This window comes from Crassostrea angulata, chromosome 4 (genome assembly GCF_025612915.1).
Source record: "Crassostrea angulata isolate pt1a10 chromosome 4, ASM2561291v2, whole genome shotgun sequence".
NCBI classification, from domain to species: Eukaryota; Metazoa; Mollusca; class Bivalvia; order Ostreida; family Ostreidae; genus Magallana; species Magallana angulata.
In genome coordinates this window covers 26,053,377-26,075,595 of record NC_069114.1, presented here as the reverse complement: position 1 = coordinate 26,075,595, position 22,219 = coordinate 26,053,377, and the positions used below count along the sequence as shown (strand labels likewise).

General features: G+C 32.8%; 2 protein-coding genes across 3 annotated transcripts; one reads left to right on the top strand and one right to left on the bottom strand.

Moving 5' to 3' along the window:
• Positions 1 to 3,555: 3,555 nt before the first annotated feature.
• LOC128181297 (uncharacterized) lies at positions 3,556 to 19,748 on the bottom strand. Of its 2 annotated transcripts, none has more exons than XM_052849651.1 (18): positions 19,682 to 19,748; positions 17,514 to 17,578; positions 16,665 to 16,738; positions 13,312 to 13,497; positions 12,722 to 13,003; positions 12,491 to 12,605; positions 11,671 to 12,160; positions 11,053 to 11,189; positions 10,089 to 10,154; positions 9,227 to 9,334; positions 8,919 to 9,033; positions 7,931 to 8,006; positions 7,290 to 7,400; positions 6,878 to 6,961; positions 6,696 to 6,774; positions 6,238 to 6,405; positions 5,671 to 5,745; positions 3,556 to 4,619 (listed from the first exon to the last, which is right to left on the bottom strand). In XM_052849651.1, the coding sequence occupies exons 2-18, from the start codon at positions 17,557 to 17,559 to the stop codon at positions 3,733 to 3,735; spliced, it is 3,099 nt and encodes a 1,032-aa protein (XP_052705611.1). In that variant the 5' UTR covers positions 17,560 to 17,578; positions 19,682 to 19,748; the 3' UTR covers positions 3,556 to 3,732. The 2 variants fall into 2 exon arrangements, with proteins under 2 accessions (XP_052705611.1, XP_052705610.1); XM_052849650.1 differs by lacking the exon at positions 19,682 to 19,748 and adding an exon at positions 17,841 to 17,897.
• LOC128181298 (7SK snRNA methylphosphate capping enzyme-like) lies at positions 17,915 to 21,458 on the top strand. The gene is made up of 4 exons (XM_052849653.1): positions 17,915 to 19,552; positions 19,792 to 20,010; positions 20,314 to 20,440; positions 20,802 to 21,458. Exons 1-4 carry the CDS (start codon positions 18,251 to 18,253, stop codon positions 21,104 to 21,106), a joined length of 1,953 nt encoding a protein of 650 aa, XP_052705613.1. The 5' UTR covers positions 17,915 to 18,250; the 3' UTR covers positions 21,107 to 21,458.
• The last annotated feature ends 761 nt before the right edge of the window (positions 21,459 to 22,219 follow it).

Genomic DNA, 22,219 nt, shown 5'->3' with positions numbered 1-22,219 from the left:
CAGGTGACTATCTGTTGGCAGTGCCTAGTTGGGTAGATAGATCTGTTTGGATGGTATGAACTTTGATCTATAGAATAAGATTTTTTTTTTTTAACTACTATATATGGACCAAGGAATGAAAATAATAACCATACTACACTTACATGAACAACATGGTATACCGGAGTTTCAATTTTGACCATTTAATAGCAAATTCCAAATATATATTATAAATGTTTTACATGTAGACTCATTTAACGTTATCTTCACAAAGTCCTTGTATTGTCGTAAAGATTCTCGGAACGACCTCCAATTGGTATTCAAATATTTTCGACAGGTAAAAAAATAACTTTGTTGCGGGTTGTTTTTCTCATTATCGGTGGAACTACATGTATATGTACACAGATGCGAAATTCGAAAACAGAGAGAAAGGGAAAGAGAGACTTAGAGAGAGACGTCGACGGATAGATAGACAGAAAGGAAAGAAAGAAATAGATAAGGGTAAAAGAGACCTGGAGAAAGACGCCGACAGAGATAGACAGAAAGAAAGGAAATTAAGAAGGGAAAGAGAGACTTGTTCAACAAAAGTTTGTAGGTGATAATATGATAATGTCCCCGATGATCAGCCTGCCACCCATAAGAATTTCCGTCTTTTCAACCGAACAAAATAGATTCTGCAAATTAGGACAGCATGCATACGAGTGTTCGCACATACTGAATGCAGCGAGATCTGACAAAATCCTGCTGACTGGGCTGAGGTAACAGGTATGTCTGGATTTGACAGTTTCTTTGTTTAACACGACACCCCGTCATTCGCTTCAGTGGTGCAAACTCACAAGGACCCGAGCTACACTTTCACCCGAAGGAAACCGATACCAGTTTTTAGTCGGAGTGTTTGAACAGCCCTTGAACAATTTGCTCGACAAGTGTTTGATTTACTCCACGTAAATGATATTTGTTCATAAATTCCAAAATCTTATCTTGGTGTCCAAGTTTAAGCAAAGCATTCCAACGGACGAGACGTAGTTTTAGGTGACATGCCAAACAAGTGTCCCTATACTGTTAAAAGGTTTTGAAAACAGCATGACTTAAAACTACATAATGCGACAAGGTCTCTAATAATTTACAAAAATCACTTCTACATAACATAGAAATATTAACCATAAAATTTAATATCCCTCCATTGGTTACAACAGAAATAAATGATGCATTTGAAAAGTAGATTGGGAACTGTCGCCTTTGAGGAGATGATTGTAACGTCTGGGGCTGATCATTTAGATTGGGGATATCCAATATAACGGTTTACGGGTCAATGGTAGAAAACCCAAAGCGAAATGAACGATCTCAATTTATATTGATTTCAAGGTTTAGCTACAATATCGAGGTAGATGAAAGGCTTTATTGGAACACTATTGCTCTTATCAGCGGGAGAAGGGATACACTTCTGTCTGGGTAAACAAATACCCCATCACAAGTTTTTTGGAAGGTATTTTGAAAGTAATTGGCGGTTCTTTTTCCTGTTGAAATCAGCTATAGTTGACTCCCCCCCCCCCCTCTATCCCAATTATGAGAGAGAGAGAGAGAGAGAGAGAGAGAGAGAGAGAGAGAGAGAAAGAGAGAGAGAGAGATTTCTTGTTTTATATCACACAGTATATTTAAAAGCATTGGATAAAAAAGTTGAATTCGTTCCATTGAAAATTCTGCCACATTAAGTATTGTACATTAATTCGCGGTGTTCGAATGGTTTTTATTGTAACTGTAACATTTTTGAATCGGTCATCAGGTGAGAGGAATTTTTAAAGCTTAAAGGCACAAAAACCAATCTTGAAATGATATGTAAGGAATTCTAGTTGATATCGTTTATAAATTAGTATGAATTTTACTAAAAAGAAAAAGATTTTTTTTTTTTCATTCTTTTATCTATAAACAATTTGATTCCTTCTATCATTAAGGTGTACATTATATAAATAGTGCCTGTTTGGAAGGGTAACTGTTGAAATTGACACCCCGAGACAACCATTGTCAACCGACGCGAAGCGGAGGTTGACAATGGTTTTCGAGGGATGTCAATTTCAACAGTTACCCTTCCATAACAGGCACTCTTTATATTATTATACTGAATGTCTTAATTTTAAAGAACATTTTACTGTTTTATATAGAAAAGAAGTGAATTCTACTGCGAAACGTACGCGCATAATTTAAGCGCATGTAACAATTTGTTGTCTTACCCGTTGCCAAGTGTGTTGCTAACGCTGAGGGTAATAGAACGGATTACCAACTGCGTCTAAACCAATCAGATTTCAGTATTCAACATGAAAGTATAATAAATGCAAATATCTTCTGCAGCGTATGACCCATGGTGTGGGCGAAAGGAGACATAAATTGTATGACTGTGCATATAAACATCCATGTTCCCACACCATCATTAATTTTGTTCCCTTGTTATAAGTCGCATCGTGAGATAAATTAGAGTAAATACACATAGATTGTAAAGTTGGTCCTTCTGAAAAGGTGCGTGGGTGAAAGAATTTCAATCGATAGTACTATTACCAATTGTTTTTGACGCCCTTTTACTTAGCATCCACATTTAATATAAATGCAGAGTACAGGTATCTCCTCATCCGAATACAAAAAAATTAAATCTGATTGTAACGTGGCATTTGATTGGATAGGAAAAAATTCAATTTTTGTATAACCTGGTTTCCATTCAAAATACACCGTCAAAAACTTACTAATCCACTTGACGTTACATGAACGTTTGAATTTTGAACAAATTAATATCATTTTCTAAAAGTAAAACGCGTCCAATTTGTACATTTTACTAGATTTAACAGAAAAGAATGAAGAGGAATGAACTCAATATCTGTCCAAGTTATTCTCGTATAACCTAGGTTGGGGTATTTTACGGTTTTTTTTTTTTTAAATCCGCGGATTATACTCGTATAACCAAGGTTGTATATCGAGTTCATTCCTGAAATATTTACATTCACTAAGTATGGTTCCCTCTTTTTCTTACGGAGATGATTAATTGATTATTAATTCATAGCTCTTTAGAAACTGACATGACTGAAAATTGGAGGTTAATAAATGTTTTTTGGTTGTAACTGTTTTGCAGTTGAGGTGCCCCCATTAATTAACACTATCCCTTACCCTGGATATATAGAATGGGTGCAATTTGAATGTATCCAATTAGAAATGGAGCATCCCCCAATACCAGAACCCCTAGCTATGGAGGTTTGAATCTCAGTATGCTTGTAGATGCTTTGATGTTCATCATATTAACCTGTTCTTAGCTTGTCTGCTAAATACTACGGAATCGAAAAGGATTTTTTTTAAAAATAAAAATTAAATAGGTTGGAATTTCTAAATTAAACAATCTATGTCCCCCTACTTAAAATGCTTGTCAAATTTGATGAAAATTTTCTGCAAACCCCATAGTTTGTGAGAAAACAGAAATGTCTAAACTTTACTTCTAGTCCCAGGAGCAAATTATTATGAACCCATATGCATGACAAACGGTGTCAGCATGAGTGATTCAGGTGGTTAAAACAACAAAGTAGCATGCACACCTTTGAAATTGCAAAGTATTTAATCAACAACAAATCAATGACAACACTGAATTAACATTAACAACTATCACAGATTTTTGCTTAAGACCAGTTCTAATATATAACTTAAGAGTTAAATAGAACCTGAAAGTATAGAACAACATAGCTCAACATCATAATAATACTTCTTTCATGTCCAAATAAATCATTCTTCAATTAATTCAAAAGGATCCGAGTCCTCATCGGCTTCATTCACAGCCTGAATCCCAGCAGAGACTGATATCACTGGCTCATGTTTGGGGATGGTGTCAAAGTCAAGACTTAGTTCAAGATCTAGGTCCTCTGCTTGTCTGAAGTCGCTTTCAGCATTTGGCACAGCTTGCTCCTGGGGATCACTCTCCGGATTGAAGAACAACTCTTCCTCTTTAATATCTGTCTCCTGCTTTATTCCTTGATCTGGTAAATCATCAGTATCTAGATCAACTGACTTAGCTGAATCACTTTTTGGAGAACAAACAATTTCTCTTGCAAGATCAATGTTGATGGGACTTTTCTTTAGCTTGGCACTGAATTTATTCTTTGGTCTCTGTTCTTTCTGCAGGACTGATTTTGATGCTACCTGTGAAGTTTCATCTTTTGGTTCCTGTGTTTCAATCTCCTCACTGACCACATTCCGTGACGAATCAATACACTTTTCCTCCTGGCTCTCCTCCTTAGAATACATTTCCATTGTAAACACATCTGGATCCAGTTTGAGCTGTCTGTTGGCTCCAGTGCTAATACTGAAGTTACCAGAAGTCTCCTTTTCTACATCCTGTTCATTTTGAAAGTCTGATTCACTGTCTGTCTCACTTAATTCAGAAAGCTCTGTGTTGTCTTCACTGTTCAATGCTGTGCTTGATTTAGTGACTTTATTCAGTGGAGACTTTGTTACATTGCATGAAGCATGTTGTGTGTCACTATTTTTTATGTCAGGCTCCAGCTCAGAACCCCCTTGGTCTTGCTTCTCTGCCTTTATAGCGCTTCTACTCCTCAATTTTTTATTGGTAATGGTGTGTTCCTTGTGTCTGGTTATCTCCTTTTGCAAAGTTCCTGAAAACAATTTAAATGATCAAAAAAGTTAATATACATTTAAAACCTTTTCCAATCATTTTCGAAACTTTAACTATAACTGCATTGATTGAGTCATATATTAAAAATAAAATATTCTTGTAAGTTGTAAATGTATACTATTTAATAATCTATACAAAAACATATGGCATTATAAGTTTTTTTCTGAATTGTTAAAATGTATAACAATGAGACATGCACTGTACATACATGTAATGGGCATATAAAAACCCACTTGTCAGATGGGACAATCACTATTTAGAAGTTATTCATGCATGAATCCAAATTAGATTACTCTAGAAACATTCATTTTTACTATCTTAATCAACAATCTCTTGCTTTTTCTGAACTCTCTACCTATTTATAATTTTGAGACGGATACATAGTCAAGAAAACAACAGATTAGGCCACCTCTACAAAAATGTGTTTGCCCTTCCTTGACTCAGTGTTTCAACTTTTTTTCCTAAGCTGCAGAAAAAAATATTGAAACTACTCTGATTAAACATAAAAGATATGTAAACGACTGTATTTAGAAAATTTTGATGCTCATAATAATGAAACAGTCTGAGTCGTAAGAGAAATCAGTCAATCAAACGGTTTTTCAAAGATAATCTTGTAATTACCCAATTTAATATAAGGTAAATTTGCCTTGTTACACAATCAACTTTAAGCTTGACTTGCAAACAAATAAGTGGCTGTATAATGCAACATTTAAACTCTGACTATGTAATTCACAGTGATAAATTTCTGCTTGTAACTGCTAATTAGTGAAATGTCTGGATACAGATATCTAAATCGAACAAATACATGTATTAAATAACCAAGACCAACTTCTGATTGAAAATATTAAGAACCAGTTATGAATAAAGGCATTTTATATACAAGTTTATTAATTGTTTAATTAACACCGATAAAATTTTTCAGTGATAGTGATTTGGTGAATAAATTTTGCTCATTATTTTTCCTTGTCAATAAACTTTCTGCTTCTTGTAATTCAATATAAGGTCTTTGAAGAATGTGTTGAAAGTTTTACCCATGTTTTCCTCCTCCTCCTCCTTCCCATCATCTTCCTTTATCTCTTCATCTCCTGACAGTACAAAGTCTGAGTCTGTAAAAGAAGTGTAAAATTATACACTCATATGAAAAGAATCAAAAAGTTTTTGGGCACCTATATACCAGTCCATTATGAGTATCACTGGATCTAATATTAATTTTTTTACTCAAGTAGCTAGTACGCATTTATGGAGCAAGTCTTGATTAAAATAAACAACAATCTAATATGTGATGTAATTGTTTTATCTTTCAGTTCATCAACTACTGAGAAGGTGACCCCCCCCCCCCCCCCCCCAAAAAAAAAAAAAACCACTTTTAAAAAACTCTTTCATGTACCATTCTTCATAAACATGATATAAGACAAGAGAATCATGGTCTACATCACGCATCCTAGTAACAGTACTCAAGTGAATTTTCTTAAATAAAATTCTTAACTCCAACTAGTGAGGTCTACATTGTAGTTAAAAAGATATTGAAAATTTTTAAGTTTCTAAACTTTCAATGATGATGAAGGAATACTATTTTCTTTGATCTTTTTCATTCTTACCATCAGTGAAACTCTCCAGACTGTCCAACACATCATCAAGACTACTGAGGAGAGAGCTAGGGTTGTTCAGAAGGTCATCCACAGTAGTATCATCCACCACTTCCACTTTTGTTTGGCTGGCTACTTTCCGAGATCTCTTTGCGTGCTTCGGTTTTGAAGGTTTGTTCTCTACAATGTACAAGCAAGTTTATCTTTATCATATTTGTTCCTAATTTGTTATTGTCATTATTATAGAAATAAACATAGATTTAAAACTCAACAGTATTGAGCTCAAAATATCTATTGCTTTTCTCCAAATTGATATTTATCCAGTGTAAATGGATTCATTTGTTGAAAACATTTTTGTAATGTACATTGTAACACTTACTTGTAATATCAAAAATTCTTGTTATTCATTATTAGCTTCTTAATGTCTTACAAGTTTCCAAGAAACACTATAGTTCAATATACAAACATACCATGGTCTTTTGAAACAGATTCATCTTTTCCCCATTTGCCTTTATATCTTTGACAGAAACTGAAGGAATTGAGCCTCTCCTGAAAATGAATAAAGCATAATTAAATTGTATTAAGATTTATCAGAATACATCATGTTGGATAAACATTTTAATGATGAAATTGAAATTTAACTCTACTAAACCTGAAGATCTAGTTGTAAAGCACTGCAAGCTTTGGCTTTGGCAGCAGCTATCTCTGACTTGTAGCTTGGAATCTTGCTCTTCTTCTATAAATTTGTGTTTATTTTTAGCAATTAATGTGGGATACAAGCATTAATCTGACATTAAGTAATGCAAGTTTTGTCAAATGAATTATGATGCAACATTTTTTCAAATTGTTCTACTTTACTTTATATAGTCAATGTTTTCTATGAAAATAAAACATAATATTCTATCAAAATCTATCAATTATATATATATCAACAAAATCTCAATATTTGCTTTATGGTTAATCTATATAGTGTTGAAATTTTCATTTACTGGTATCAATTTTCTCAATCTGCAGCAACCCAAGTTGACATTGTCAAAAACTTGCGATGAAAAAAAGATACTTACAGGTGCTGTTAAACAATTTAGATTTTCTTTTCCAATAAATGGCTGGATGCATGAAGATCTAACCCATGCTCTAGACACTCTCTCATCAAAGAATACCACATGATAATGACTCTGTAACAATCCACACATTCAAAACAAAGGACACTATACCTACATGTACCATATACATACATGTATATGTTACATATTGGCACAAATAAAGAAAAACACCTAACCGGTAATATCCTTTACAGATTTTTTTAATCTCTTGAGGTTTAATAAAACTTGATAAATTTAATGCACAGGCACATGATATACTGGTAATTTATATTATTCTCATAATGAAAAATATATACTCTCTACCCAATAATACTCCCTTGTGTATTATTAGATTTGGGGGTTACCTGTTTAACATCATGAGAAAAATTAATATATACTGTAAGGTGCCTGTGATCTAATGCATTAAAAATGTCCATATTGTTAACATTTTTCTGGGGTTCAAAATAAAATTTTGTGCCTGTATGCGGTACAACTACTAAACATCAAGAGTATATATTTCAAATTTTGAAGCAAAAGTTCAAAGAAATAACTTGAATTATACCTGGCAGGAAATATATACAATTGAGCTATTGACCAAAATATAATGTACAATTTATACTTACAGGGAACATTGTCTCTGAATTCGCTAGCTCAAAAAAGTACTCAGTGTCTGGATCCATCTCAATCATGGCAGGCCACCTATTCCAATTTTAGGATCAAAACATATTTAAATGATCACAACAATTGCATTCTAAATCATAAGTATTATTCAATTTTTCAGATTTTCAATTTTTTTTTTATAAAACAGATTAAACAGTTTACCAGAAAAGATTCTTTTGAACAATATGCAAACCCAATTTAAAATATGTTTCAATCACATCAAGATCAAACACTAATATTCAATAGTGAATATATTTAAGCATTCATTGAATAATCTGAAAAGTTTAATACAATTCTATACTCATTAAATATACAAGAGGACACAGGTCTTATGGGTATCCACAGTACCTTAGCCCATACAGAGACCTATCAGGGAATATTATATTAGCATGCAAGGCTCATTCTGGAATGGCCAAGTAACACAGGTGATCTATATTGCAGTCTTTACGTTTGGTATCACAGAAAGCCAAGAAAGACAACTCTGCCCTTTAACAGGCCTATATGTTGAGCTGGGCTAGGTATACATTTAATTTGTCAAAGGCCGTAAAAATTGTTTGTTTCCCCTCTCCCAATTAACTGACAAAAAAGATAATTTTTTATTACATGTAATAATACATAGATATACAGTTGAACTTCGGTATCTCAAACACTGATATCTCAAATACAATGGATATGTCGAAGTGATTTGTAAGTCCCAACCACTTAAACTATAAGTATTCTACCCTTGATATCTCAAATTCTGGGATATCTCGAAGTTTTTAACCAGTCCCATCTAGTACGAGCTCTGACTATTTTCTTTTAAAATCATCACTTTTGCAAAAATTCTGAACAGTAATTATAATTTAATTCCCTATACCAGCATGACTTTTTAATCAAAAGTTTAAATACTGAGCAAGGGGAGGGCAAACTATTTTTTTTTAAATTGGTCCTTTATATACACATAGCACTTGCCATGGGAATCCTGACATTCTGGCCCACACCACAGTTCCCTCGGTGTAGTTGGTATAAATGTGCTCTTCTTCATTGTACTCTTGCTCAGCTTTGTCACACTCATTGTAATCTTGGTCTGCAAACACAAAATATAAGAGTTTAGACATCCAGTAAGTTCATATACAAGACTAAAAGTGCTGTCAAAATAAATTTTGAGTTTCAAATGTAAAACTTGCTGGGGTCTGTACATGTAGGTTTTTTTTGTTTTATTTTTTTTTTTAAATGATAGCCTTATAAATCTCATGTAGTTTATATTATTTTATAGAAACCTTTGTTCATGGTACAGAACCAGTCATCAGGAAGCTCTGACGGATCATTGACATCAGACAGGTACCTCCACTTCTTACATGAACTGTTACAACATTGCACCCAAGTTCCTATCAAACAATATGTCAATGAAGATAATTCATCCTTTCTTAATTACCGGGTATGGTATCATTTTTCAACAATAATACAGCACAAATCTTGTTTGCTTGGAAATATCTTCATGACCTGTGTCATCCAAATGCAATGAAGAAACACGTCATTTAAACTATACACAATATACTTAATAATACTTTAAGGTTTGCAAATTAAAATTATTTTAATTTCCTTTAACAATGTAATAGTTAGATACCTATTTTGTATAAGTCACATGTCATTTTTCTAAGACTTGCCATACTTTCAAACTTTTTACTTCAATAAAAATTTATTACTGTTGGTTTGAACATAATTTTTTTTTTGTATAAACACAGTGGGATTGGGCACAAGTTCCAAAACTTTATAATCATGCCCTCTCCCTTTTATCCATATTACTATTACTGTAATCTGATTCACCTTGGCATATGTACCTGTATATGATGTATGTAAAAGCAGCAAATTTTATAAAGCTCTAAGTTATTTTTAAATGGAAACAATTTTATCACTCTCTTAAAAAAATACAACAATTTATACAATCATGTTATCAATTTAATTACGATCATATACAATGTATAATTATGTATACAAGTCTTCGAAATTGTGAAATCATATTTCTCAAGATACTAAATCATATGGATCCAAAAACTGAAATTTTGGTGTTTTGTGCCACCTTTTTATGACCTTAATATCTTTTATTTAGGATGATGTTACAAATATTTACAAAGTACTTACCATACTGGAGCAAGTCTCGATCCATCATTTTTCTTTTACGATCAATTTTGTCTTCCGATTTCTTTTCTGATTAAGAAATTTTAAGATTTGCATTAAAGTCCAGAAAATGGCAAGTAAACTAAAACATTAGCTAAGTTAATTTAAGGAACATGATCAAAACATCAAATTTTAACAGCAAAAGTATAAAATCTGTCAAGCCCTAATAGTATTACTGTTTTGCATGACATTGTAAGCCAATATTGGTTGCATGAATCTTAACATGCGTAAAAGAAAATTAAATTGTCTACAAATTGTGTTACTTACATGCATGTATTTTCATATTCACATACATGTACAATAATGAAATGAAAATTTTACTTCCAATGATAAACAAGTAAATTTTCAAGTATATTGAGGTTTTTGACTTTTTAAAAAGTCATGCCATTTTGTCTATCATTCTTTCTTTTTAATTTTTCTTCACTGTTTTTGTGGACATTGTTTCTTCAAGTAAATAAACAAGAGTGAATAACTGTGTCATTGAGCATTATACTGTGTTTGTGTGAAATACTTCAATCACTTGAATTACAGAACAAAAGTGCAAAGTAAAGTAATAGTCTAGAAAAATTAAATTAAACTTTAATGAAACGACAAGCAGAAATATTCGTTGAGGATTTAATTTCATTATTTTCATTGGCGGTATAAACCAACGAAATTAAATCCATGACGAATTTTCAACCCTAGTATTAATAAATACAGAGTTAATATATGTCAAATTTTAGAGATTACAAAATGACGAAATTTAATGCCAACGAAATTTTAATTGGTTTCAAAACAAAACAAAAACCCAACGAAAATATATATGTACTTCTACAGTAATTGCAAATTAAATGTTTGGACTCAATTCATTAATAATCTGTTATTTTTATCTTCTTGGGTAACATAATTGTGAGAGTTTAGGATTATAGCTTCAGGTGTATAGACATACTGTGAACATTATCATTCTGTTGTTTTAGCCTACTTTTTTGCTTCTTCTCCTTCTTTGTCTGAAGATGTGGTGATCCTATTTTCACTTTGTATGGAGTTACAGCAGTTTTACTTTGTTTTTTGGCCCCAGTAAAACCTCTGAAAAGAAATATATTTTTATCATGAAAATCCAAAGTTTCTAAATCAAAACAGAAACAGCAAGATATCTGTGAGCCAATGCTCACTATAGTGATACTTGGCCCTCTCGGATGTGAATATGAATATACATAATAAGCAAAGTTGTCATTTAACAGGAAGTTGACGTCAAATTATTACAAAAATGAATCCAATCATATGGCCTGCCTATAAACGAATAGAGTTTGTTAGAATTTCTAGCAGCTGCCATTAATAGTTGCTGAGAAATCTTCGACAAAAATTTGTTAAAGAAATTAAAATTTGGGCTAATAATAAACAGTCGTCATTTAAGAGGATGTTGAGGTCTTTGACGAAAATTTGCTATGGACAGACTGACAGACACACAAGGTAAAACAGTATACCTCCCTCTCCATTCGAGCAGGATATAAAAATGAATTGATTGAATGATGAATGATTGGATGATAAATTCACAAAAAAATATTACTTTTTAGTGTTTGGTGTTTTGAATTTCTTTTCCTTCATTGAATTTTTCTTCGTCACTTTATTTGCTACATTTTCCTTATTTTCGTCTGGTTCCAATGTGCCTGTAACATTTTTCTTAATTTTCTCTGGTTCAAGTGCAACTTTAGCATTTTCCTTATTTTCCTCTGGTTCAAGTGTGTCTTTCGTTATATCAAAAGCAGTTATAGTTTTTAATGAACATTTACTATCAGATTCTGTATTATTCTTCGTACTATCTTGTAAGATTCTAGCAGTCTCATTTGGCATTGGTTTCTCCACATTGGGCTCCATTTCTTGAACATCTGTTGAACTACTACTACCTGTACTCTTCACTGGCTTCATTTTGGGCAGCTTCTTAGGCTTTTGAATTTTCTTCTGATTTGACGACTGTTCACAACCTTTTATCTGATTATCAGAAAGTAAGGTACATGCATGTTCCTTATTACAATCTTTTCTTTGGAGAGATACCATCACTACAGAAAAAAAAAATGAATTTTTCATAACAGCTTAAATTAGGGCTTATTAAAATTCCTAAACCAATCAAATACAGAATCTTATTGAACAAAGTTTAAGCAGTAACAGTAATGTGCATGTGGTTCATAGTTAATTAATATGTATTTTATAGCTTTTACCAAAACAGGTGCTGGTTCAAAACCCAGCCCCTTTGGGTACTAGATATCTGTGTTGTTCAGTTCTTATAACCTTATTAGTTATACAATTAGTTTGCAAACACTTAATGAATACTCACTTAGTGAGTTTTAAAAAAATACATTATGTACAGCATTTGTAATCAAAAGTCATACATTCATCAATGGGTGTATCCATAACTCTTCTAATAGCATTCTTGAAGATCTCTTCATACTCTTCATCACTAAGAGAGCGGACAGGTAGGGGAGGTCTCTTAGCCTTACTTTTTGTCTACAAACAAGGCATTCATTTAATATACATACATGTATCACTCTATTCATCTTTCAATTTTCCTACTGTTTTTTTAAAGAACAGTATATATATATGACCCAGTTCAGTAAGTCTACCTGAGCTGAAGCATTCTTTGAATCATCCACTGTCCTTTTTGGAGAAGTTTCAACCTCTTGAACATGCTTTTGTTCTGAAACGGTAGTGCTTCTGTCCTTTTCCTCATGTTCTGTATGTAGGGAACTTTGGTTCTCTTGTTCACTTGGCTCTGTGTTTGCTTCTTCTTTCCTGAGATCTGAATCTTGAACTTGTTCATTTTCTTCTTTCTGTTCCACAGAATTGTCACAGTTTTTCTGTGATTCTTCTGTGATTTTGTTCTCAGTTGTGATGATGGCAGATGTCTACATGATTAATCAAAATATACTGCTAATATACACTTCATTCTTTCCCCCTCTTCTGAATGCATGTGCAGATGTGGCTCATATACATCCAATTATTTAAATACTTAAAACTTGCTAAAAATAATTTATTTTATTACTTTAGCATTTATTTTCAAATAAATTCATACTGGCCGGAGCTTAAGTCGTTAATTATATATAATTGTCTTTAAAAACAATTACGTGATATAAACAATATTTTCCTTCATTTTTGAATATTTATACTAAATTAAGATGTAAAATGTATATACACATACACTGGTACTACGTACTTCTTCCTTATTTTGGTGCTCATGAACTTTTAGCACCTTTTTCTTTTTTCCCTTCTTCTCCAAAGATCTGTCAGGTTTACTTTTTTCATTCTTCTTTACACCAACTGTTTGATTTTTCTCTTTGTGAGGTTTTTTCTTCGTTGTTTCATCAGAATTTTTCAGGTTATCATTCGTTGATACTTCTTGCTATGAATACATTACAACATCTATATATATATATGTACTAGAACAGTAACTTCTCATAATTAGTCTACGATAGTATTTCATGGCTATATCATTAAAATAAGTACTTAGTACTATACAATTTAACTTTCATCAAGTTACATCACCATATTTAGTTATGAAGTAATTGCCCTAAAATTTCGTTTTTGCTTCTGTATAACCTTTTCCTTAACTTATTTCTTATCGAGTCTCTTTGGGATAAAACATTGCTCCATAATAAATGAAAATTAATAATAAAAACAAGGGCACCGCAAAGCGGGGCATCCCCTCGCGACATTACTTGTTGTAGGGGGAAATGCATTATTTAGGAGAATACGGCTGTTCCGTGTAACCCCATCGGTTATGTTAGTAATATCTACATGTGTAACGATCAAAGATTCAATCACATGCAGACGACAGAATTTTTTCTTGGGAATTTTAATACTCGATCTTCACTTATTTATAAAATATCTTTTGAGTTTTATTCCTAATATTTTAAGGGCAATTTAATAAGATTTATTACTACTACACATTATATAAATTTTATGTAAACACAGGCAGTGAAAATGTGCTAAGGAGGTCCTAGGAACAGCCGCATTGATCTCTTAAAAATAAACATTTGAGGCAATACACATCGTTTTGACTGGAACTAACACGTGAAATTGACATGGTTTTAAAACTTTTTACGATTTGAAGTTGTATTTTCATGATCAGTGTGAGACAAATAGGTATTTCTGATCTGATAATTTACAGACGACGTTCGTGGTATATTGGAGAATAATGTCCGCTGCATCTCTTTGATCTCGGCAATAACTGTAGAAGAATATGAAAATACACCAAAAGTTTAAATTTATATCATGGAAAAGTGTATGAAAATTTGAGAAAAAAAAAGATCCTTGTTTAGAATTTTCATTCTTTTCTGACTAATATCATCAGGTGATTCAAGTTTAACAATAATTTTAAGGAACTTGCATACATCTTATTACACCCAGGTATATATGTGTATTATTATGATAAACTAAGAAATTAGAGTGGTTTACCAAATGAATGCATCAACATGATAAAAAATAATTGAATAAAAATTAAGTACCAGTACATTTTTCATCTGGTTTTTTTTTTTTTTTAATATTTATGATTTCTACACTCCTGTATATTTTAAATTGATTGATTGATTGAACTCTGTCCCTGGTTTCTGCTTCCACCAGTTTTTGTGTAAGATCTTGATAATCTTGATAATACATTTGTGTCTAAACTACAACCATTCTCTAGAAGGAAAAAAGTCCATATTTTCTGTTTCAATAAACAGCCAAAAATAGAAAGTCTTCAAGGATTTTGCATTGCAAACAATATTAAGCACCCTGGATGATGACGTTAAAAAATGTGAGAGGTGTCCAGAGTACTTTCGAATAGAAAAAAGATGTAAACATTTTCCATTTTGAATCTCCGTATGATGTTTGTTTTAATTGTTCATGTGAAATTGTTTGGTATAGACAGATGATGTTTCAATGAAGAAATCTTGGATTTTTTTCCCTTTTATCGATTTGAATTGTATTTCATTGACAGGTATGTTCATTTTAGTTAAAACTTAACAAAAAGTGATGGAAGCAATAACTTGGGACAGCTAGACTATTAGGAAAAATTTGTTAATCATTAGTTGCATCTACAGACGCTTGTCCTGCTATATACAGTATTACTAACCTGTTTTATAATTAATAACAGTAACCTTATAGGCTTCTTTATTGTAGCCTACTGTATGAAACAAGCATCTATGGTTAATATACTCTACTGACTGAGATAAAGGGTTAACCCACTAGCTAGTGATAGTAGGAGTGTGACAGTACTGACCCTATATGTATATAATACACACTATCCCATTTCATTTACCTTAATTTTATGCATGAAGATTTGAAAATATATATGTTTACTTGTTCTCACAAGAATGTAATATTCCATTGGTAGCAATCATGCAATTTACATATATTTATTCAGTAGGGTGATTTTACCATGCATCGGACACCTTTGGATTTTTCCCTTTGTTCACGCATCAAATATCGTCCAAATATAAATAAAACTTGTTTTAAAAGTTGCAGGTTTTCCCCTTGCTTAATTATTGGAGAAAAAATTGTGAAATTGTTAAAAATGTAGAAAATAAAGCAAATTAATGAAGCGTTGAACTATTTCACCATGGATCGGACAATATTTACCAAGCATCGGACAGCTAGAGCAGTGCAGTAGAGATTAAAAATAACAACATTTTCTGGTTTTAATGCAAAAATACAAAGGTTCGGAAATATTAATTTATTCAATTGCAATTCATATTTCTTTTAATGTAAGTCCTTAAATCTACATGTAGGAATTTAGACTAGTGCTTCTGTTTAAAGGAATATTTATCATAAGGGGTTCTTTATCGTGCCAGTTCCTACAGGAACTTTGGACTAAAAAGGGTGTGTCCGTAAAACTCGATTTTTAAGTGGTTTGAGAAAAATGTTTGTATCAATTATTTTTTAAATTTTTATTTTACTTCACATTTAAAGTATATCACAAGGAATGGGCACATAATCTCCATATTATTAGAAGAAATCATGCAGTGAAAACTGTCCGATGCATGGTTAATTTTTGTCCGATCCATGGTGAAATGAACATATGGTGCAATAATGACCTTGACATTAATTGTTCAAATTTCTTGGACTTATTTTAATCAAATTTTGTTTCAAAACTTACTTCTTTCTAATTATTTTAGGCAGAGAGTGCATTTTCACTAATTCACAATCAAACGCACAACATTCAAATAATGCTCTAGTGTAAAATCTTCGTAACTAAATTTTCAATAATGGCGTATTTGATGTCATTTTACGATGTCTATATTGCTATTTCTTTGACAATGTGACTGTCAAATTCTTAATAATGATAAAGTTCATTTGTTCTAATTCAGGAATATACTAAACAACACATGAGCGCATGCACATATATATTTGTATATTTATAAACAAAGTTGTCCGATCCAAGGTATGTGTCCGATGCATGGTTAAATCACCCTACATCAAAAGGAGCAGTAGTTTGGATCATCTCTTCACCTGGGCAGGCATTGTCATTAGAGCTTAATTGAAGTGCTTACCGATATTATATTTCTTAGAATCAAACAGTGTACGAACCTCTGTAATGATTTTTGTTTTCTTTGCCGTTGGTGGCTCCAAAGATGGATCTGCAGTCGCACATTTTACTGGAGCTACCAAAGAATCACATACATGTAATAATGAATATTTACTCCTTAACCATTTGATTATTAATTGAAAATAATAAGCTTGAACAGAGACATAAATAACAGAGATTCGCAACTCCGCCATTAGCATGTTTTGTTGTTGAAAAATGGTACAGGACCAACCTTACTTTGAGAACTGCAGTTTAGTAAACTGAGATAATGATCTTATACCAAAAGCATATTGTTTTAATGTATGCATAGGTTTTAGACATTTTTCAAACAAAAAATTGAAAAATAAGATTAATATATAGAAAATATATTGGCCAGCTACAAAACATCGGTGAAATCTCAGACAACGGGTAGCCAACTGCCTCCTAAAATTCCTCTTTTAATATTGTTTATATGACTTAAACTCATGAAAATAAATAATATTTTGAATGTTCTGGTAATAGGTTTTAGCTATATATATTTTGATATAACCGTTTATTATAGAAAGATATACTGATTTAAACTGGGAGCACTTTACAATAGGGACCACGAGATTTCGATCAGTTGCCAATTTCTGTTATTTATGTCTCTGACTTGAAAAAGTAATGATTTCAATCAATATTAAAAACGTCCTCTTGAAATCACTATTAATTCAGGCATCAACAATATACAGGGAAAAATAATTTCATTTAAACTTAATTGGGTAATCTCATTTGTGACATTTACTGAAATATTGTAAATCTTGTCCTTGTATATATCTATTCAAGTTAGAAAATAATGTTCTACAACTTTAAAATCATGAACATAAAAAAACCTGAAAATCCTTTCTTGCTCGTTTTCTTCTTTTTCAGTTCTTCCATCGAAAGGTTCTCTTTGATCCTAAAAAAGTAATTTTTCTCTTTATTTCAGTTGATGGACTTCAAGGCACTAACGATACCCCAAGTCTACCCCCCCCCCCCCCCTCCCCCTGAGCTAAAAGTTATGCAGTGTACTATCTTGCTTCTTCCAAAGATTCATAAAATAAATGTAGCAGTCCAAAAATATTCAAATGCACTCAATAATGATACAATCAAGATGGGTATTTCAACAGATTGCAATGACAATCCACAAATTGTATAAGCCTGAGGATTCTCTTTCTCACCACCAAACTCCAAAGCAGCCGTCGTCTAAAATTCGTCAGACGATTGGAGCGCTTCCGTTTTACCCACAAGTCGCCTCGCACTAACATGCGCACTGACATAATCACAATCGATGGACGCCTGAAGTGTGGGAGAAGGAAATTTTGTTCGGCTGCAATTTTACGCGCATTTATTGAGATATTTTCACTTTATTAGGTACTTGAGGTGACATTTGGCACTACCCGACCTGTACATGGTGACAACAGTTTTGGAAAGTTACGTCGTCAGTTGATAACATACGTACAGAAGTCGTAGCGGGAATTGTCCGGTAGGTGGCGATATGATCGTTTAGTTTACATGTAACACGTGCGCCATGTAAACAAATGTTGTATTTTAGTGTTGTGTATTCAGTGAAACTGCTACTTATCAAACCATGAGTGTTGAAGTAAAAACGCCAACTAGAACACAGTTTGAGCATGCTGAGTTTCAGTGCGGCGAGAAAACTAATTCAGAATTGGACTTTGTTTCGGAGGGTCAAGAACAAGGTGGCAAATATGATAATAAGAGAGAGCAAGATAGCCAGTCCAGACCCCAATACATTGGATATCGCAAGAGAAAGCCCAGTTATGCTAGCAGGAATGATTTAGCTATTCAGCATGGAGGACATCGCAAGAAAAGGTTCCGCTCAGAAAGTAACATAGTGCTTCCAACAAAGTTTTTACTGGGAGGGAATATCAATGACCCATTGAACTTAAATAGTCTGAATGATGAGAGGATAGATAAACTTCTTAATCAAAAAACGCCACAATCTTCACCACTTCCAACTCCCAACCACAGGAAAGACATAGAAGTAACAATCCCAATTAACATTAACGACCCTCTAAATTTAGACAGCAATGAGGATTCCTTATCTAGTAAGAAAAAGAAAAGAAACAAGCACAAAAGAAAAAGCGAGGACACATCTCTAAACCCAACACCACAGAAGGAATCGGAAAAAAGAAGAGGTCTTATGGAAGCTCTTAAGATAGAAATTGATGAAACATTTCCCACAGTGTCCACCCAACAAGATGACTCTCCACAGAACGAATCTTGCAAATTGAAGTTCAAAAAACCAGATACAATTGTATCCCCTGTGATACCTCAGATTTCTCCACGTAATCGACGTTTTCGTCGAAGGACATTGAGTATGAGTGATGCAAGGCCAGACCATCAGCCGTCCCAAAGTGTGTCAAGGTCAATCCTAAGGACTTCCTTAAGTCCACCCAGACATTCGGATATTGAGGACATTTTACCATTAAAAAAGCATAGGAAACAACAAAATCAGAAACATGAAAAAGCTCATAAGAAAAATCGCAGAAATACAAAATTTATTTACGGAAATTACAACAGATATTATGGATATCGAAATCCTGAAACTGAAGAAGACCATAGACTTGGATGCATGAGACAGGAATGGTTTGAGGGAAAAGATGTGTTAGACATAGGATGTAATGTAGGGCATATTACGTTGACAATTGGTCAGAGATTTTATCCACGAAAGGCGGTAGGAATAGACATAGATCACACTCTCATTGCTGCTGCCAGGAAAAATATCCGGAACTACATGTCCAATAAATCCACTGATGTTCAGAAGTACCCAGTATCCAATCCAGTGAATTATGGTCCTATATCCGCCCCAGCTGTGTCCAACAATTCACAGAGTCCAGCATTCCCTGCAAATGTGGCATTTATGCAGGTAAAGTTTCCATGTTAAAATGCATGGTTTTATCTGTTCAAGTTCTAACTCCACTAAATCCTATGAATATCTATTAATAGTGTTTATTATACATATTAAAATATATCATGTAATCACAGTTTCACTTACAGACAATCAGCTACAGACAATCAGCTTTGCCATTCATATCCACATGATCTTTTTACAAATCGTTCATTACAAGGTGCTCAATTTATTGATTTTAACGTTCTACTTTACAGGAAAACTATGTTTTGGAGAGTGATGAGCTAGTGGATTTGCAGCACGAGGAATACGATGTCATTATGGCTCTCAGCCTGACAAAATGGATTCATCTGAATTTTGGAGACAATGGATTGAAGCGCTTTTTTAGACGAATCTTCAAGCACCTGCGTCCAGGAGGCAGACTAATACTGGAGCCACAGCCCTGGTCTTCCTACAAAAAGAAAAAGAAAGTTTCTGTAAGTTCTTCTTCTTTGTACCTCTCTTTTCTAACTGCAGGCAAATTTTCATCTTGATTTATGTATAATGTGTTAGATAAAAAAATTGTATTGTTTTCTTATGGTTAAGAATGATTTTTTCCTCTAAATTATAATAAACTGTATTAATAAGTCGAGGTTAACATACCATCTATGAATAAAATGTATTGATTTGTAATAGTTAATGATCCTCTCATAAAAGTAGTAAAAAAAAATTGTGAACTGTATAATAATATGTCAGTATTAAGAAGGATTGTAACCATGTTTTATTGTACTGTTTAACAGGAGGATATTCACAAGACATTTCAAGGCATCCAGATGAAGCCCGCCCAGTTCTCTGATTACCTTTTGTCGAGGGAAGTTGGATTCACAACTTGTGAAGTCATTGACATCCCTTACAACAAATCTAAAGGTTTGTTGCCTAATTATTTGCTAGAGTTATTCCTCTTTGAACAAGTTCAAATGTGTATCAAGTTATGCTAGTTAAGAAAGTGAAGATGAGATGAATAGTGTTTGTTATGTGCAGCTTTTCCCAGAGTCACTGTTCTTATTATTTTATACAAGTATATATTTTTTATATTTCAAAAAAATTATGTTATATTGTTTAGATATTTAGATTGAGTAAGATAATGAAATTAGCAAGTTCATAGATCGAACATTTCTGCAACAGTTAGAATGATAAAGGTCTTTTTAAAATGATTATAAATAAAAATTTATATATTTTTCTTTCTGGAAAGAAATATTAAAATTGATAAAATGTTATTTTATGTCAGGTTTCCGACGACCAATCCAGATGTACAGAAAACAAGAAACTGCTCACAGCAGCCCCAAACCAGAGCAGCCAACACACACAGCAACCATGCAGACACAAAGTAGTCCCAGCCAGGAAACCTGCCAACCCAACACAGCTACTCCTGATGGAGAGGACCAGACCCATGCAGATAAAAGTCACCACCAGGAATCCATGAACCAAACCATGGAAATAAACACCCAATCAGAAAACAGCTTCCATCCAGAGCACGGCACTGTGCCATCCAATGCAACCAAACCAGATACTGCTGAGACTGAGAAAAATTGAGAACGTTGAAAGTTATGCGAAATCTGATAGAGAGGAAATTGTGTAACAGTTAGTGCTTGTTCTGAAACAAAATTATGTACATCAATGGTGTTTTGTGCAATACAGCTTAGTTTTGTAAGTCAGGGAGTTCAAAGTGACTTGAAAGGATAGATGAGATAATTTGTTCTTTTGATACTGAAGATTTATGAAAAATTATGACTCTACATGTTACGTGGCAACTAAAGACAAAATCCTGTTCATGAAAAGAATGTGACTATTGGAATGTGTAAGACATTTGCATGTCATAATTCATTTTGTTCTATTTACTGTATCGAATACATTTTGCTATAAATATGAAATGCAGGAAAACTACTGGTATTGTTTTATTATTTTCAATAGATTTTCGGCAAATGCACTAATGGATCATATTGGTCTTTGGACCAAACCTTGGAGCAGCATATATGTATTAATAAGAAAAATTCTATATATTGATTATTACCTTATATTATGATCTTATTAACAGTTTTCGTGGGAAATTTGAGTATTTTGAGGCTTTCGCAGGATTGCAGAATTGCCAGTTGAATAAAAAAAAATTAATTTAAAAAAAAGCAAAGAAGCATTAAAAAATTTAAGAATGTATCTATATGATCATGACACTATTTCATAATCAGTTTTTATTCTTTTCTGTTGACCTTATGCTCCTTTTATGTACTATAAAACCGCAAAACAATGAGATGAACTTAGAACTTTCACTTCCTGTCTTGTATCTCTTCAATGTTTTATGTCTTGAGAGATTTTATTTTTACTAGGCTATTACCTTTTGATCGATATGAAATTGATTCTTGTAACAATGAATAAGAAGATGGGTAGATAAAGCGTGTAAATGCCTATATATAAAGACAGACTAGGAACTACTTATTAAAAAAAATAAATATCAACGTATCTGATAATATTTTTTAAAATATCATTTAAAACAATGTATTTTTTTAAACATACATTGACATCGATTTGTAACACTTAATTTGTTCAATATTCGAGATATGTTGATTTAAACTGGCGTATGCATACCAAAATCCCCAAATAGTACCATTATTTTTAGAACTTCAATGTGTTTTCTTTATAGAGTGGTCGTAT

What these genes read in the sequence shown, in the direction of transcription:
- LOC128181298 (XM_052849653.1), top strand. Translation starts at nt 18,251, where the DNA reads ATGAGTGTTGAAGTAAAAACGCCAACTAGAACACAGTTTGAGCATGCT. An exon ending in CAAATGTGGCATTTATGCAG is followed by an intron (nt 19,553 to 19,791) that starts GTAAAGTTTCCA and finishes TCTACTTTACAG; the next exon opens with GAAAACTATGTTTTGGAGAG. An exon ending in CCCTTACAACAAATCTAAAG is followed by an intron (nt 20,441 to 20,801) that starts GTTTGTTGCCTA and finishes ATTTTATGTCAG; the next exon opens with GTTTCCGACGACCAATCCAG.
- LOC128181297 (XM_052849651.1), bottom strand. Translation starts at nt 17,559, where the DNA reads ATGGAAGAACTGAAAAAGAAGAAAACGAGCAAGAAAGGATTTTCAG. An exon ending in CTTTACAACTAGATCTTCAG is followed by an intron (nt 6,775 to 6,877) that starts GTTTAGTAGAGT and finishes ATTCATTTTCAG; the next exon opens with GAGAGGCTCAATTCCTTCAG. An exon ending in GGAGGAGGAGGAAAACATGG is followed by an intron (nt 4,620 to 5,670) that starts GTAAAACTTTCA and finishes AATTGTTTTCAG; the next exon opens with GAACTTTGCAAAAGGAGATA.